The sequence below is a fragment of the Equus quagga genome, chromosome 1 (genome assembly GCF_021613505.1).
Source record: "Equus quagga isolate Etosha38 chromosome 1, UCLA_HA_Equagga_1.0, whole genome shotgun sequence".
Taxonomy (NCBI): domain Eukaryota; kingdom Metazoa; phylum Chordata; class Mammalia; order Perissodactyla; family Equidae; genus Equus; species Equus quagga.
In genome coordinates, this window is record NC_060267.1 from 130084415 (window position 1) to 130102335 (window position 17921).

The following is a 17921-nucleotide window of genomic DNA, read 5'->3' on the forward strand; positions in this document are numbered from 1 at the left end:
GCCTTTGTCTGTAATCCTGAAATACGTGAAAGTGTTTTTCTAATTTTGGTGCAGCCTTACTTGGCAGTGAAACCTGATGGGAAGTAGCACAACTCCATTGATAGTCTTGATTTATCCCAGGTATTGGGAACATTCATATGTGTGAGCTGCAGAAATACTGATATTAAGGGGCCAACCTGGTGGCACAGTGGTTAAGTTCGCACGTCTGGCTTCGACGGCCCGGGGTTTGCTGGGTTGGATCCTGGGTGCAGACATGGCACCACTTGGCAAGCCACGCTGTGGTAGGCGTCCCACATATAAAGCAGAGGAAGATGGGCACGGATGTTAGCTCAGGGCCAGTCTTCCTCGGCAAAAGGAGGAGGATTGGTGGCAGATGTTAGCTCAGGGCTAATCTTCCTCAAAAAAAAAAAAAAAAGAAATACTGATGTTAAATTATGGTGAGCTGTCACGTTATGTAATATACAGTATGTGCATTATATCAATCACCTTGCTAAACTCCAAAAATGTCTGAAGGTCCAAGGTCCAAGGGTGTTAGATGAGGGACTTTTAGTGTTCACCACCCCACACCCTCCCAATGTCTTTAAAGCCACATCTGTTAAACCTGGGTTCACAGTGCAGTTTTCTCTCCATCGTTGCTCAGCACAGGTTCCAGGGAGGAGAGCTTTGTAGGAGGACCCTGCTTCCCTAGGGAGCCCCTCCCGGGTACGAACTCGGGCTGCTCTTTACTGTGCCTGTGACTAGCTGGAATCATGAATACAAACCCTAGACCCTCAACTAGGGGGACTAGAACCTGTCAGCTGTTTGAGAGTGCCCCATCTTGAGCTGGTTGGGACGCCTGCCTCACTTGTGCAAAGCCCGTCATCCACACCCAGGTCCAGCCACGTTCTGGCCTGAGCGCCATGTCCAGTGAAGTGCAGTGATGTGTGGCTCTGCCCTCTCTTCTTTCCTTAGGTGAGGAGGACCCTCCTGCCCTTCCTTCCAAGCTCCTCGCCTCCGGGGCGTGCAAAGCAGAACCTGGTTGCTGCAGCTACACTGGTGAACTCCACGCGGTCGCCCCTTTGTAACGAAATGGAAGAGTCTAAGCATTGCCACTTTAGCTGCCGCCTCTCTGGTTCCCCAGCTCATCTCTCTGGCTGCGTGGCCCACTTGGAGCTGAGGTCTCCTACAAGGATATTTGGAGTGAAATTTGGGCCAGTACTCTCTCTCCTTGCCCCTACACTCTACCAGATATCTTGGCAAAGTCTCCAACTTTCTGTAACCATATGGAGCTCTGAGAGGCATGTCCGTAAGGTCTGACAACAGCTTGTCACATTAGGTCAGACCTTGGATTAGAGCCAGTTCTGGGATGTAGGGAGGAAATATGTAAAGAGAAACAGGAAAGTACTCACACTGCTCGTTCAGACTTAGTTTGTCTGCACAAACCTTGCCTATTCGCTGTTGGCTACTTTGATTGGAAATGCTTCGTGGGAAAAGCACTTTTGATGCTGTTACAGCGACAGAAGTCAAGTGCCAGTCTATCTGGAATGTATGTCGTTACAGATGATGTTCCTGTCCATTTTTGGTGTGGAACTTACGATGCCATGGGTATTGAAAAAGCTCTGAGTCAGAGGTCAAGGAGGTGGCTGACTACGGTCGCCTTCATAAAACGAGCCTTTGTGTGTTAGTAGGCGTCATGCCTGGCTGAGGTGGGGGCTGTGGGGCCAAGCTGACCATCTAGACCATTCTTTCTGAGATGGGTTGTCATTGTGTAGGAGGCACCAGAGCTCAGCACCCAAGGCCACCTCTTGGTCTGAGTAGGCATCATGCAAGGGCCAGAGCTGCCTGCCGAGGCTCCCTGGGTTACATTTACTGTGCTGTATCTCAGATGCTCATGTCTGGAAGTTTATTTTTAAGAGACTGATCCCGACTGGGCTGCGTTGCTGGATGTTGCAGTTCGTACTTCGGTTGGCTTCTGGTGTAAAGCTACGTCTGGAATATTAGGGATCAGGATCCACTGAAACACGGTGGCCTGGAGGTAGTGGCCAGTTAATCTGCTGAACTGCTTTTGACTAATGACAAACCTCTTTTTAAGAAGGTGAAAAGGAGGGGACTGTCACAAAGGATGAATGTGCTCTTCGAGTGTCATCTAAAGAAGACATGGGCCCTGAAATCATTAAATTCTCGAATCTTAAAGCACTCCCCCCACAACCCAGCCTGTGCATCATGTTTTTGAGTTTCTGTGGTGGTACTTACCCAATGAAAGATTTGTCTCTTGTGCTCTATCCTACCAAAAATAGGTATTTAGAATTTAGGAGGAAAGAATTGGGTTTAAAAAGGAAAAGTAAGTGTTCTCTTTTTATCAATGACTTCTCTATAGAGTTTCTGTTTCCAGAGGGAAAACAATTGTTCCCTTCTCCTCCTCATGCCCTTGAAGGGGTGTGAGTATCTTTTTCCACCATTTTCACAGGTGCTCTTAGATTTTGGCACCCTCTTTTCTCAGCACTCACACCAGGGACTGGTTTTCACTCCTTCAGCAAATAGGACCAATATTAAGGGGGACACTGAGAAACATCCCAAGACAGGGTGAGAGGTGCGATGGGGCAAGACTTTTCCTTCCCAGCACAAGTTTGGAGGGTGGGGAAGGGAAAGTTTGCACCCTTATCGGAAAAAAGAGGTTTGTGTGTATTTTTGATGCAAATGCCATACTCCCTGCTCTGTAAAGGCAGCTGCTAGCTTCTCGGGAGAGGAACGTGTTCGTCTGTTCTCTGGCATCAGGTTTCCTGCAGCTGCTCTGAGGGAGAGACAAGTGAGCTGCAGAACTGTCTCCCCCATGAAGCCAGGCATCTTGATGGAGAAGAGACATTCCGTGTTGTCACCGTGGAATTCAGGATGAGCACAGAGCTCCTGCCGCAAGAGACTGTCCTGCTGCTCCATCGTCACCATCCGTTCTTTGGAGGAGATCGGTCTGTCCAAACTTGCTAACATATGAAAATTCACTTTGGAGCATTTTTAGAGAGATTTCTTATTGAAGCCAGGAAATGGTGCGTGCCCCTAAAGGAACCAGGAGGAGCTGTTTTTAGGATACATATTCAGCTTTGCAGTGAAATGAGGCATCTCTGAGAAAGTGGCCCCAGGGAGAGCATGGAGGCCTGGAAGGGAAACGTCAACTGGGCGCCAGGAGCATGGGCCGAGAGCTTGCTAAATGGACTCATTTATTATGCAAATGGAAGGGGAAAGTGTGCTAGTCCAAGAATCAGGTGATGTTTTAGTTTGGATTTAGGGTTTGGGTACTTATTTTGAAATACTAATGTTGGTGATATACAACAAAATCAGTCTCTGTTGTGCCAAGTAATGAAACCACAGCGTGAATGCCTGGTTCAGAATAAGCTGAAAGGTCTGACTTGATGATTTTGCCTTATTAGTTTTACTTTTTGTTTTTTACCCTTCCCAGCTCATGCTGGGAATGGAAATGGTTGCCTTGTAGATTAAGGCAAAACATCTGATTTAAGCAGAGCTGCGTCTTTTGGCTCACACATTGTCTCCGACAGTGGAAATGGTAAGACAGAATTCAGATAAAGGTTCTGCCAAGTTGCAGGCTTTTAGACATTGGGGATACAAGAATTACGATAAAGGATAGTCTCAATGAAAAGCCTTGATCCTGAGAGTAAAAGGCTTGTGGGGCTAAGTTAGATGGTGTCCTTTGGACGGGAGACCAGAGGTAAGTCCAGGGTTCCAGGGAACCAAGAAGCCTGAAGTTAGTTGAAAGTAGGGGTCTAGTTGTTTATCTTAACTCACCAACACCCTCCAGAAGGGACTTAGCATCTGAGATGGTCAGCTTTGCTAGGAGAGTGGTCAGGGAGATGAAAGCCCAGTTAAGGTGTGTTCTTCTCTCAGAGGTTGGCTCCAAGCCAAAGGGACCACCTGCATGGACCCAGCCCAGCCACACAGGGGGCAGAAGCTCCTCTAGAGGTCCGCGTCCTGGGCCTTTGAGGCACACTCTTCTCCAGAAAGAATCAGAAGTCATTCGGGTCCAGGTCCAGGTGTTCATGTGCATGACCAAGCCAGGTAATAGTATTTTGAGCCAAAAATAAGAAGGGGCCATAAAGTTATGAGACAGTTTTTGGTTGACACATTAGCAATAATTGAAGATAGTCCCAGATCAGAAGATCAGAAAAATGTCTTTAGCAATGGTGACATGTGTGTTTGTTTGTCAAAGTTGGGTCTTGCTACTTCGTAGCCACAAGTGTCTTTTTTTAATTTTTTACCCCTAGTCTCAGATTCCCCCTCTTAAGCACAAATAAAGAGGAAACTATCCCTCCAAACTTGGGGTTGTGTGATTTTCAGAAGTTTTCCTTTTTTCAGAGTTGAGCATCTTTTCCTTTAAAAGAAGCAAAGGAAGAAAAAAAGCTGTTTTATTCCTGGAGAAGAAATGGCACACCCTCCTCCCCAAAGAGAGAAAACCTGCAGTCCCCAACCACCTCAACACTAAGTTGGCTCTCTTAAGGAGAGAAGAATTACTCTTGTGTCTTTATTGGAGAGAGGTGGACAATGCCAAGGTGGAGGTTCTTAGGTTTTTCTGTTTTATTTTGGTGAAGACTACTGCTCTTATTTAACAGATGTTATGCCTTCAGGGGGCACCAGTGGAGCAGGCCAGGTGTAATGATAAATAAGGTGTGAAGATAAATGGCAATGGTATGCCTTCTCAGTGTCATGGAGCAGTAGGGCATGGTGGGGACTGTGGCAAACTGAAGCGCTCCTGTCCCACCTATAGAGGGCAGCCATTCCAGCCAGTTGTGGCCATGCAGTGTTTCCTGATGTTCCCATTTTTCAAGGGAAGCTGAGAATCTGGAGTTTTATGTGCAAAATTCTGATTTTTTTTTTAGTATTAGTAACTAAATTTTTTTAAATGTCTATTACAGAAAAATTGTTTACAACAGAACACATGGGTGGACCTGATTTGGTTCACCAGCTGCTGGTTTGCCATCTCCGCTTTATAATATTTGAAATAAAAGGCATCCACGCTAATGACCAAATGCAGCCAGTGGTGGGATTGCTTCTTTCCCTCTTGCTCCCCGAAAGAAATTTGATATGATTCTGAATGTATTTGAAATGTTTTGATTGCTTCTACATTTAATGGGGTCTTAAGAGAAAGGCAAGCCAGTTTTTAATTTTAAAACCAGATTTATGTTCTCTCAATTTAAAAAATAGGACACTTGGAACAATTTGATTTAAACTCCGCAACCTGAAGGACACTGTGTATGGTTTCAGCTCCTGGCGTCGTCACTGTTTCAGATGATGTGCAGTGTTCTGAGCTCAGGCCTGGACTTAATAAGGAAAGCAGGCATTGTGGGGAGGATGGCAAGGCTGCCCGAGTGTCCACTCGAGCTGGGTATTTGCCTTGTCTTGTGTTTTAAACGATCTGTGAATCGACTCTGTTCTGGAGGTGTGAAATGTGCACGGAGAAAAGCTCTTCTCGATATCGAAGTATCAGATAGGAGTCCACATGGGGTGTCAGGTCATCCTTGCTGTATCACCACCTTTCCAGGCTCAGGGTGAAAATAAACAAAAGGAAGTCTGCCTGTAAGCCAATAGCTTTGATTCCAATTTCAGAGTTTTGGGGGTGGGAGAAAGTTTGGATTATCTGGCGTGTTCGCCTCAGTGTCAGACAGGGCCGCGCCTGAATTATTTCAGACATCTGGCTGTGGGTGGGATTCTGGATTTTCAGCGAAGGAGATTCTGTAACCTGCCCTGCTGATCAGATAGTTCTTTGTATGTCTTCCTTATACAAATTCAAACCAGGCTTCTTTTGTTCAGTGTGTGGTGGAAAAAGAACAGCTGGTCACCTTCCTTGTATTTGAAAACCACAGTGAAGTCATCCCACTGGTGTTCTTATTTCAGTGATAAATAACCCCACCTACTTCAACCATGCTTCATAGCTCTCGTTTTCCAAGGGCTTAATAATTTTCACTGCTGTTCTGTTTCTCAGCTTCAAACTCAGTTGAGTCGCCCAAATAGAATGTAGTGCCTTATTCACATGAGTGCCTTGTGAAGGCCAAGCTCAGGATGGGGATTACAGGGAAATTCTTATGTGCCCAGCTTCTTTTACTACTTAAAAATATAATGGCACTTTTATAAAATGGTATATCCCCTGTATTCATTTTGAGGATTATTTGTCACGCATTTGGGGTTTTTTTCTTGGCAATAGTCTTCTATCAGATGTGTCGTTTTCCCCTCTTTTGGTCAAATACTTGGTGCTTATTCCTGATGTGTTTAATGACATTCCTGAGCTTCTTCAAGATACTCTTCAAGACCAGCTTTTACCTTCTGAGTGGCAGCTACCCCTCCCTCCCAGTTTTGGATTCTATTTTTATATATGTCTAGACATCAGCCTTAATTCATGATGCACAATATTGTTAAATGGTGCAGATTTCAGTTTAACCACTGTCGAGATAGATAGCAGTTGCTAAGGACTAATTTGTAAAGAGACTGAGTGAGGACCTCTTGGGAATTTTGATCAGTCGTCTTCCCTCCTGAACTTTGGTTCCTCTCCAAAATTCATCTGGGACCACAGACTCCTCAAGGAGCTTTCCATGTTCTGAAGGGCTGGAGTCATGTCTCTGAATTGACCAAGCACTGTGTGTTGCGCAGTTGGGAGTCTGACAAAAGCAAACCGTTATGACTGCATATGGTACGTTTATATCAAATAAAATTCCGGTCAAGAAGATTCGAAGACGCGATCTTCTATTTGTACGTAACGTAGACAAAGTTGGCTGCTCCATTTGTTACATAAAATAATTACCATTGGATTATGCTAATGTGTAATCGTCTGTTACTTTTAAAAGTTTTTTTCTGTCTCAAGGAAAAACCGTAGTGAGTCTGGACAGAGCAAAAACTTTTGTAAAAACCAAATGTGTTCATTTAGAGAGTAGATAACTTCTATTTTCACCATTAGGTTTTCCTTTTTTTTTTCACTACAGAAGCTCCCTGTCACTACGTTCTAGGGGGGAAAGCCTGTGGAACACGGTGGTGGTTGCCGCTGTTTCCTCTTTAGGTTTGTCCTTTGTGGGGTCTGGTGGAAGAGTGAGCACTGACAGACTGTAGCAGGGTTCTGTATTTGTACATTGAAAACATTAACATCTTATTTGATTTGTACATAACTGTAAATAGGTGACAGTAGATCACAACTGACATTTGCAAAAGGTTGTTTTTGTACCTTAGAATTTCTACATCAAATAAAATGTTTTGTTTTAATATTGTGTAGTTCATTATTCTAAATCATTTTTCCTGGTTCCGGAATCGCTGGGGTTCCCAGCATGGTTTGCTGGGGGCTCTTCCTTTGAGAAGGAGAGAGCTTAGCCGGGGGTAGGAGGCGAGGATGACTGGCATTTCTTGCACTTTAGAAAAGAGGAACCTGCTGTCCTTGGCCGTTTACCTCACCTTCCAACGGGAAGGCACCTGTTGTCTGTGTGGCGTCTGGAGCAGGGACGGGGTACTCGGATCAAGAAGAAATTTGATTCTCAGAACAAATGGACTTTGCAGAAGTTTGACAAGAGCCACTGAAATTTGGGAGCCACAACAAGTTTCCCGTCATTCAAAAAGAAAAAGAGGGGCCTGTCCATTCTTCCGATGGATGTTCCCTCCCCTCCTGTGTGCCCTGTGCTCTGTGGGTTAATTCTTGGTGCCCAGCAACTTCGGGGTCAGTTCCCAGCTCTGCTCTTGTCACTGTGACCCTGCAACTGCCCTCTAGGCCTCAGTTGCTCATCCTAGAAGGGACCAGTCAAAGGCCCTGCTTCTCAGGAGTGAATTGAACAGGGTCATGAATGGAAAGTGCTTACGGGCACATAGTTCGTGCTCAGGGAATGCCCGGTGTCCAGGAGAGGACAATGAGTGGTAAGAAAAGGCAAGGACGCAGAACACAAGCCTGATGGCCGTTACCCGAAAAGGATATGGTAGGTGTTTTAGGTCTTGGGAACATTGGATTTTCCTTGTTTACTTGGTCCCTCCCCACAGGAGGATTGGTAGAAACAGCTCTGAGCCAAGCACTGTTGGTTGCTGAAAGGAGGGAATTCTGTCAAGTTCTTGCCTCCTGTCCTTGATGTAGCCTTCATTTTTCCTGTTCATATTCACCCAGGACACTACTTGTCATTTTGCTCATTGATTTCTTCTTTCCCACGCTCTCTGCCGATTCTCCTTAGTTCTAAGAGCCAGCATTTGAGTGCCAAGTGCTTTACATGCCATCATGTCATTTATCTTCACAGCTACTCTGTGAGGTAGGTAATCTTACCGTCCTCATTTTGCAGTCGGGGAAACTGAGTCTGAGAGAGGTTGTCACTGAATCCTAATCTCACGGCTGGTTAGTAGCAAAGCTGGGCTATGAGCTGCAGCAACCCCTACCTGTACTGCTCCTGTTTCCCCTCTGTAAAGGTCTAGCCATCCAGGTAGCAGTGGGCTGGAATGTGTCCGTGTGTGGTCAAAGGCAACAGAATGCTTTCCCATAACTGCAGCGGTGGCAGAGGAAGTGATGACGACCTTTGAGTGTTAGCGTGGCTACTTGCTGCTCTGAGTGCTCTTTGTGTCTTTTCTCACCACAATCCAATATGGAAGGTACTTTTAGCATCCTCGTTTTTGAGATTCTGAAGCCCAGAAATCAAGTAGCTTTGCCAAGGGCACAAACAAGAAATCGGCAGCACTGGGATTCAGATGTCTGAATCGTCCTCACTTCTAACCAGCGGGCTGCACTGTCCCTCCATATGATTTATAGGGGGAAGAAAGAACCGTGAGTAGCAAGTTGTGCTGAGTTGGTTCCCTTCTCAATCCAAATATTGAGAGTAAATCTGGCTCAGAGGTTAAGCAAATGGATCTAAAAGGACTCGATTGGAAGAATCTCATTAGGCAGGTGCTGCAGTAAGTGAATTCCTCTTTTCTATTAGTGGGAAAAAAAAATCCTTTTTGGACAGCATGAGAAGCCCTAATTTTTGCCGTGGTATTAGAAAGCGGAGTCCATTCACAGCTGCCTGGGGTTCTTATAGTCACCAACATCTGTGGGTCTTTGCCATTGGTTTTACATGGTTTTAGAAATGCAAACCGTAGAGGTAGCAAAGACTGGTTTCCCCTTGCAGGCTTTAATTAGAAAAAAAGATTTCGTTTTGGTTAATTGAGTAAGAGACTATAGGCAATAAGCTAAGCAGGCGTAGGAAGGAGGAGACATAAAATACATCTTTGCTGTCCTGGGCAGAGTGGGTCCTCAATAAATGTCTGTTTTCCTCTCCTACCCCCAGCATATCCTGTCCTCACTGTCCACAGGGGCAAAACCAGAAGTGGTCCAGGAATAGGAGCTATAGAGAGTGTAATGAAGATAGGGATGGATATAAACATGGGGTAAGGCCTTTTGCAATGACAAAATTCAGATGGGGTCTTTAGGATTAGGGGAAAATAATGCAAGATCAGTGGGGTAGGCTCCCTGGCCTCTTTTTGGAGAGGATGTTGCACTATCTTTCACGTTTATAGATGATGCAACCTTTTCACAGCATTTATTTGAGAGTGTAAAGTGTGTACTGGGGACGCAGTAATGGATAAGATGCACACATGATCCCAGCCCTCCAGACCACCTCTTTATATGTCTGGAATGTCTGGGAATACAGGCAAATCACCTAGTTGCTCTGAACCTCAGTTTTTTTGTCTGCAAGATGGGGCTAATACCCACCGCATAGGGTTATTTTGAGGATTAAATGAGATGGGGTCTATAAAGCACTCACGACTGTTTGGCAAGTGCTAGGTTCTTGGTAAATAGTGGCTATTAATTATTCTGTGGAAGAGCAGATCTTGGGCTCTTTAGGGGTTATATGGGGATGGGTGGGAGATAGCTCCCTGCTCATAGGAGTTTCAGCCCAGGGACTTTGGCAGGTGCTAAGTTAAAGCATCTCTATGCCCCAGGAAAGAAGGGTGGGTCCACGCCTGGCTGTTTTGGTGTTGGTCCAGGAAGGAAGAGATGGGGGTTGGGAGGAGGAGATGCTCCTAGCAAAGTTAAATTAAGGCAGTAACTCCAGGGGTTCTTAATAGTTGACTGTACATAGCCTGTGACAGTTGACTGCTTACTCTGAGATCTGATAATGTTCGATTCACCATGCTCCTTTATTCCTGGTCATTTTTCAGCTCCATTAGAGACACGTTTTTCTGGACTTGTTGCTTCAAGGTCCCTGTGCCAGGCAGATGGCCACGCCCCTGTACATGAACAAAAGCAGGGATTGTTTCTCTAACCGACTATCAGTGTGAGGTCAGGGGAATTTTCCGAGTTTTAGAAGTTGGAGACAGGCAGAGATGGAGTAATGGTCCTCCAGGGTGAGACGGGTCTGTTGGTCTTTCCCACTCTTGCTGGTCAGAAACATTCCAGGGAGTGGGCAGGCATCAGCTTCCACACAGACTGTAGACCTTTCCCACCAGGCTGGGCAAGAGCAGGCCAGGGAGAACTCGCTGCAAAGAAAGGTCGGAGCACGCCTGGTGGCAGAATGCAGACACAGGCAGGTCCTTCTTTGGTTTGTGTGCCTGAAGTTGGACGTACTTGAAGAGCCTGCACATTTGTGTGTAATTGTGCATTACTATTGGCGAGATGGTGATGATTATTTTTTAATCATTGTTATTAAAGTGGGGCTTTGGTCTCAGGTACCCTGAACTTAGATCTCAGTCTGCCTCTTGCTGTGTGACCTTGGACAGGTGACTTGACCTGATTAGGACTTAGTTTCCCCATCTGGAAAGTGAGTAATAGTTTAATACCTAACAGGGCTGATGTGAGGCTAGATGGAGTTCTGGACACAGAACCTGGCACATGGTGAGCCCCCGTGACTGTGGGGACATGGTCACTGGGGGCAGGTTTTGGGGTGTGCAGTTATAAAGTGTGATCCCCCAGACATCTCCCTCAGCCCTGGCCTGGGTAGCAGATGGGCTGGATACTGAAGTGGAGCTCCTGTCTCCTGGAGGACTCAGTTCCCCAGGGAAGCTGACAGTGGCCCTCACAGGAGATGGCTACTTGATCAGATGTCACTCCCTGCTTGAAACTGCCAGTGGCCCTGGAGGTGAACGTAAAGCTCTCACCTGGCTCCTTGCCGACCTCTTCTCTCTGTATGTCCCTTTCTTCTCTGTGGCCATACCAGACTTTTTTGAGATTCCTCACTCATGTTCCTGCCCTGAGGTCTTTGCTCCAGCCTGTTTCTTCTGCCTGAAACACCCTCTCTCTGTCTCCATCTCTCCTTTGCAATCAACCTTCCCTGACCACTGTCCCCCCTGGTGTGGGTCCTGACACTTGCCTTTAGGAGCATTTAGTTCAGCTCGTGTGGTTATGTGACAAACCCTCTTGCCTGCTAGAATGGACACTCCTTGAGGGCAGGCTCTGTCCCTTGCAGAGGCCTACCATCCAGGCAGGACTCAGATTCGACTTCTCTAACCAGTTTGGGACCCCAGCCCTGCAACTGATCAGTCACTGGGGCAAGTCACATCCTCTCCCTGGTCCTCAGGTTTCTCCTCTGTTGAATGGGAATGAAATGCACCTGCCTTATGGGGTTGTCATGAGAATAAAGCAGGCGGAGGGGATAGTCCCCTGCCTGGCACATGGCAAGTGCTCAAAAACATGTTTGTCTCAGTTGTCATCAAGGTAAACAGTAGCAGTTACTAGTAAATTTTAAAAGGTTTCCTGGAGAAGTAAACCATCTATTCCTTACTTCACAAATTGGAGTAAGGCCCCCATCCATTTACTGTGACCCCCAGAGCTGAGAGCCCCTGGGCCATCCCACCCATTTCCCCCTGAACGGCTTGTATTGCCTCAAGGTTTCACTCCTTGTGGGTCCTGTCTCCAGACCAGATAACAGATGCCTGTAGACATGGGGTTGGTCAGTGACATGGCGTATGTTAGCATCACCCCTCTGAGTTGGATGCTGCTACCATGGCAAGCACTGTGCCTTTGCCTGAGCACATCACAGCCTCCCAACAGGGCTTCAGAGCCTAGGTAACGTCCCGCCATTAGGGCAGGGCCCAGGGTGGATTTGGACCCAGGCATTTCCTACTCCAGAGTCCCTATCTGTCCTTACAGTCTACCGCTCAGCCTTGTGTCTCAGGTTTTCCTCCAATCCAGATTGTGAGAGCAGGAAGGACTTGCTTTCAAAGAAGCCTTTTATTATCTGCATGCAGAGCATTGCTTAGGCCTGAACAATAAAGACCAACACCTTACTCCTTACACAGGCGTCACCATGTCCTGAGTGAGAACTGCACCAGGTTGGTGTTGCTTTCTCAACTGGATGCTCCACACCTTTCAAGCACTAAAAAAGAAAGAAAGAAAAAAAAAAGATTAGGGCACAGGCAGAAGAGTAGAATGTCCCTTCCATTAATACCACTTCTAGGGTTTTCTTTTTAGGAAATAACCAGAAATGTGCATCAAAGTTTATTGTGCCAAGGTTTTCATCACCAAGCGTTATCCCTGATACTGAGAAATGAACCAATGAAACCAAGTGCCAGTTGGGACTGATTATAAGAAGAGGGCACAGTCATCCCGCAGACCCATGGGTGGCTGTTAAAAGTCAAGTTCTAGGAGATTATTTCATGATAAAGGAAAAGGCTCACATTATGTTAAGGAAAACTAAAGAACACAAATTAACAGTAGTTATCTCTGGCTGGTGTGATTGTGGGCGGGTTCATCTTATTCTTTATACCTTGCAGTATTTTCTACATTGTTGTACAAGTGGTGTTCTATCATCAGAGAGTTTTAAATGGTCACACACAACAGCAAGTGTTAAAGGTACCTGGTGGGCACTGGGTGGCTGGGGATGGTGGTCTCAACACCTCAACCTCACCCTCAGTCATGCCTTCTCACCCGGTTACTTTCCCCAGTTTGCCCCAGCCCCTCGCCATTCCTGACTGTGTCAGTCTTAGCTCATCATCCGCCCTTCCCACAGGTCAAGTGGGGGCCTCCTGCCCTGGCTTTCCCAATTGGTGATTTAGTGAGGTGACCGCCCTGGTCCTATTCCATCCTGTCTTGCAGAGTTAGGGGATATGGAACTGAATTCAGGAATAGGCCCTCACGAACTGACTGTTTCAAGGAGAAAAGGTGGCTGATCATCTGTGTTTTCTGGCCTCTCCACCAGTTTCCAAACTCCATGGATTATAAGCCACATTTCCCACATATCCCTTCTACACCCCCCACCAAAGGATTCCCTTTGGGTGTATCATCTCTTCCCCCAACAGACTCCTAACTTGAACCCAGGAACCAAGTCCCCCCTCCCCTACAGGGCCAAGCATGGCGTGGGTGGGAGGGGATGGGGCACTGCACATAAACCCTCGGAGGACTAAATTGATTTGTTTCTAGTCTACATATCCTCCTTGCAGACTTGTTCTGATTTCTGGAAACCCTGGATTATAACATGGAGGCAGTCAAGGAGTTTGCCTCTAGTAATAATAAAAACGCTCTTTGACTTTGCTGTGTGCAGGAGACTTTCACCCCCTACCCCCGTTCCTCCCTCGGCACCTGGTGTGATCACCTCTGCCTGAACCTTTCAGTGGTCGCGGGGGTGCCTCACCTTGGCCATCAAGTCCCCTCCAGCCTTATTCTTCCCCCACCTGCCCCTCTCCATGGGCTTCTGGAAGTGTGCCCTATGCTTTCCGACCTCTGGGCTTCCACATCGCCTGTTCCCTCCACCTTTCCCCTGCCTGATCCCTCTGCCTGGTCAGGGCTCAGTGGTGGCCCTCTTCCCACAGGAAGAAGCCTCCCTGTGCTCGAACCTGGGCAGGTCCTTCCCCTGGTGTCTCTCTCACCACGTCCTGCTCCCTAACCGCCCAGTGGGGTGTCATCAGCTGTGAGCTCCATGGGGTCAGGGACTGTGTCTGTCTTGGTGACAGAGTCACTGCTGTTCCCCAGAGCCTGGCACAGTGTATGGCATCTGGCAGATGCTCATATCGTTGTTAAATGGAATCTGATGGAAATAAAACTTTTATCTTTGACAAAGCTGCCTGAGTAGCACAACAGGTGTTGACTTGTGGGTTTGAAGCACCTGCTGAACTCCAGGTTAATGAGGGAGTGGAAGCCTTTTATTATCACTTAATAAACATGGCTGGTTATAGTGGGGATCTTCCACAGTGTGGGGGAGGGAGAATAACACAAGAGGTTTCTGGGAAAAGTTGAGGACTAGGGGTCTGGATATAGGTTTTGCCCTTGGACATGGAGTACCGGGGAGGGTGTGTGTTCCTTGAGCAGGAAACAGATGGGTCATGAGGCACTCGGTTTGGGGTCAAGGAGCCCCCTTGAAGCTGTGGTGGAATGAAGTTGCAGCTGTTGGAATGAAAGTTGGTTTGCTCAAGATGCTCAGTTTCTGGCCCAAAAGGCAGGCTGTGGGCCAGGAAGAGGCCACCCAGCACTACAAGGCTGAGCTCCTGCAAGGAGAGACGGGGCTGCAGTGAAGAAAGTCTCAGCTGTGCCAGAGCAAGTTTTGAACACCTCAGCTGGTCACGGGGGCCTGGCCCGAGAGGTGCATATGCCAGGGGCTGCTGTCAGGACAGCGCCTCCCAGGGAGCCCTCCACACTCTGGCTCCTCCTGAGAGGTGGAACGAGGTGGGAGGGGTTAGCACTCACCCCAGGAGACAGTGAGGAGGTCCACTCAGCACCCTGGACCTGCCGCTTCCTGGAGGGTCAGCCTGGCGGGAGCCTTGGCCCTTGGGCTGACGCTCCCTCTTCTGACCTGGGGCTTGATTTTGCCTCTCTAAGCTTCGGTTTCTTCATCTAAGTGAGCCAGAAAACCCCTACACCTCAAAGGGTCCAGGGAATGTTAAAGTAGATCAACCACCTAAAATGCACGCCTGCCACATGAAAGCAACTAATTGATTTTCGATTTTTATCATCACGGTTTATACTGTCGTAAGAGCCCATAGCTACAGTGTGCGGCATTCTTTATTCCTGATTTTACGGAGTCCTGAGGACAGTAGGCGTTTATCGGTTGAATGAATGAATGAATGAATGCAGAAAACAGTTTTGTTCAGATTCCCACGTTTATTTCCACATGGAGACCCAGGCCACTGCCGGCTGCTGCTTTTTCAGGCTCGGCGTCCGCCCACAAACTGGCGATTCCTGAGAACCTACTGGGCGCACGAGGAGTCGCACAGCTCGTGGCTCGTCCTCATTCTCACCCCCACAGTTGAGGAAAGTGAGGCTTGAGCAAGACCTGACACGCCCAAGGTCAGCCTAGCGGGGCGGTGGGGCTCCACGCGCAGGCTCCGGCCCTCGCCCGCCAGGGCTGCCTCTGCTACCCCTGGCGCGGGCGTCGCCACAGTCCCCTCCCGCTCGGATGAATTCCGAGAGCCGCCCCCGGGTGTCCGCGGCGCCTTCTAGGCTGGGGGAGGGGGCTGCGCACCCCTTCCCCGACCGGGGACATTCTCTCCGCTGAATCTGGCTTAGGTGGCGGAGGATGCCCGGGGCCAGATCCCCCGTCTTCCCTCCTCCCCTCCCAGCCTTCCCAGGGACCCAGGCGGGGCGTGGGGAGAAGCAGTGCGGAGCGGCGGCCGGAGGTGACTGCGTCCGGGTCCCGCGCCACCCTGCTCCGGCGCCCGCGGGGGTCCGCGGCCCGCCTCCCGCCCACGTGGCCGGCCAGGCCTCCCCGCCCCAGGCCCCGCCCCGCCCGGGGGAGCCGCTCCCCCAGCCGCCGCCGCCGCCGCGGTGCGCTTTCCAGCCTCGGCGGGCCGAGCCTGCGCTGGGCGCCGAGGTGAGTGTGGGCGGCTGGCCCGGAACCCTGCCCCTCCGCTAGTCACCCCGGCGGGACACCCCTGCCACACACCCTGGAGCGGGACACTTTCTCGGGCTGGCTCCTCCCCTGCCTTCACCCCCCATCCCCAAGCTGCACCCCCACCCCCACCTCCAAGTCCCCCCTGCCGGTCCCGGTGACCGCAGCGAGCTCCGCGCGCCCTCCGGCCCGGGGCACTCGGAGCGCTCGGCGGCGCACTGGGCGCCTGGGCGCAGGTGGGCAGTGCCGCCACCAGCCCGAACCGGCCGCCGCTCTCGCTGGAGACCCTGACTTTGGTCCCCTGGTAGCTCTTGGGCGAAAGTTCCTGGAGCCACTTCCGGAGAGGGAGGCGCCACCTGTCCTGGGGCAAAGCCCTTTCCCTCGGGGGTTTCCTCAGCCCTGGTGGGGCGCCCGCAGGTCCGCGTCGCGTCTGGCGCTGCTGGTCGTGGCTCGCAGGGCCGCCGGTCACTTCGCGGCGTGGAACCCGGCTTTGAGCGCGTGGGACGGCGGCAGCGGTTCCGGGCCCACCGGGCCCTTGTGCTGGCGGCTGCATCTTTTAAATTGCGCGGCCAGAGGATCCTGCGACAGAGGCCAGGAAGGCGGACACCAAGGGGTTAAGGTGAACCTCCGTGCCTCGTAGCCAGAGAGGGGTGAGCATTTCCTGAGGGTTGAAGTTGACCGAGCTGGCTGGAAATCGGTTCCCTTGGGCTTTGCCACGAGGAAGAGCTGCGCTTGCATTATCAGCAGCCTCATCGTGGACTTGAACAGAGCGGCTTGTGGCTGGAGGACTCTTGCTCCGTTTAACGCCTGAACCAGGCTTGCTTCCAGCAGTTGGCAAGGATGTGAGAACTGCCGAACAGGAGTTGTCCTGGATGCACCGGCAGAAACTTAACTTTTAAGCATTTCATGCGCTACCAGGGTATAACCACTTTCTTCCCTGGGTTGTGGGAGAGGCGAGTTTTGCTGTCTTTGTCTTAGCTATGTAGTCCTGGGCAAGTTACTTCACCTATTTGTACCTCAGTTTCCTCATCTGTAAAATGGGGATGATAATAGTGCAAACCTTAAAGGGGTGTGTAAGATTAAAGTTCTTAAAATAGTGCTGAGACAAGGTGAGTTCTAGTCTGTTAGCTGTTCTTGTCGTTCCTACGGCCGTCTCTCTCACAGGTCATCCCCATCCCCAGCTCCCCAGTGAGGTGGCGGGCAGGCTCTTGGGACTTTCCCTTCTCCTGCTTAGGACCTACATTATTTACTCAGTAGCTGTGGTGTCCCCTTCAGCCTTGAAACACGTGGGCTTTGCAGTACCAGCTCCTATGGTTAACCAGTCTTATGCAAAATGTATCTCAGAATGTGAGATTAGAGGTGACCTTTCTCAAGGTCACTCCTGGGAAATAGGGTCTCAGACCTTCTCTGGAAGCTCTGGGATATGACTGGATGTTTGCCTTGCTGGGGTGCAGTGGATAAGGTTTCACTTGAATTCCTTCATGGCCCTCTGACAGGCTGACATCATCTAGTGTCTGTGAGTGTAGGAATCTATTTAGGGGCCCAAGAGTCTGATCTCGTCCCCTCCCCTCCATTTGTTCACCTCCAGCGGACTGTCCCTGCCATCAGCGGAGTCTGGGCTGCACCAGTTCAGTTTCCTTCTTTTGGCGGTGGTAACCACAGTCAGGAGTTCTGTACCTGGGGCTCCAGGAATCCCCTGAAATGTGCTTGAGATGCTTGGAGCACAGTGTATATTTTTCCAGAGGGTCTCCTTTTCATCATATTCTGCAAAAGGCTGCACTCTGCAGAAGTGGACCCTGAACTGCTGGAAGATGTGAGTTTACCCCCTGTACAGGGCAGGCCCAAATTTTTAGAGAGTTGAGATGTCAGCATTACCTCTGTCTCCCAGAGGTGGAGGTGCATACGTGTTCCTTTGTGCCTTTGCTCAGAACACTCCTTCCAGTGGAAAATTCAGATCTTGACTTGAGGAAATCTGATAAAGAAGTCAGTTGAGTAAGGGAGAAGTCAGGCTGTGGGGGTAGGGACTATTGGCCTGAGGCGAGGCCTTTAGAATGGGTTGCAACTCAAGAAAATTTGAACTCAAGTTGTCAAGAGACTTCTCAGGGCCTTTGCACATGCTCTTCCCTCTGCTGAGTACACTTTCCCATGACTTCTTCTCATGTCTGGCACTTTTTTGCCCTTTAGCTCAGATAT

General features: G+C 49.3%; 2 protein-coding genes across 2 annotated transcripts in view; both read left to right on the forward strand.

Moving 5' to 3' along the window:
• IL17RD (interleukin 17 receptor D) overlaps nucleotides 1-7198 on the forward strand; it is a 64060-nt gene extending 56862 nt beyond the window's left edge. Inside the window, exon 13 of the mRNA XM_046640687.1 lies at nucleotides 952-7198. Coding sequence (XP_046496643.1) covers nucleotides 952-1064 — 113 coding nt within the window. The 3' untranslated portion in view covers nucleotides 1065-7198. The remainder of the gene's footprint in view (nucleotides 1-951) is intronic.
• An 8427-nt stretch (nucleotides 7199-15625) lies between these two features.
• ARHGEF3 (Rho guanine nucleotide exchange factor 3) overlaps nucleotides 15626-17921 on the forward strand; it is a 284344-nt gene continuing 282048 nt past the window's right edge. The window contains exon 1 of the mRNA XM_046674001.1: nucleotides 15626-15710. The gene's annotated coding sequence lies outside the window, so the exon portion shown is untranslated. The remainder of the gene's footprint in view (nucleotides 15711-17921) is intronic.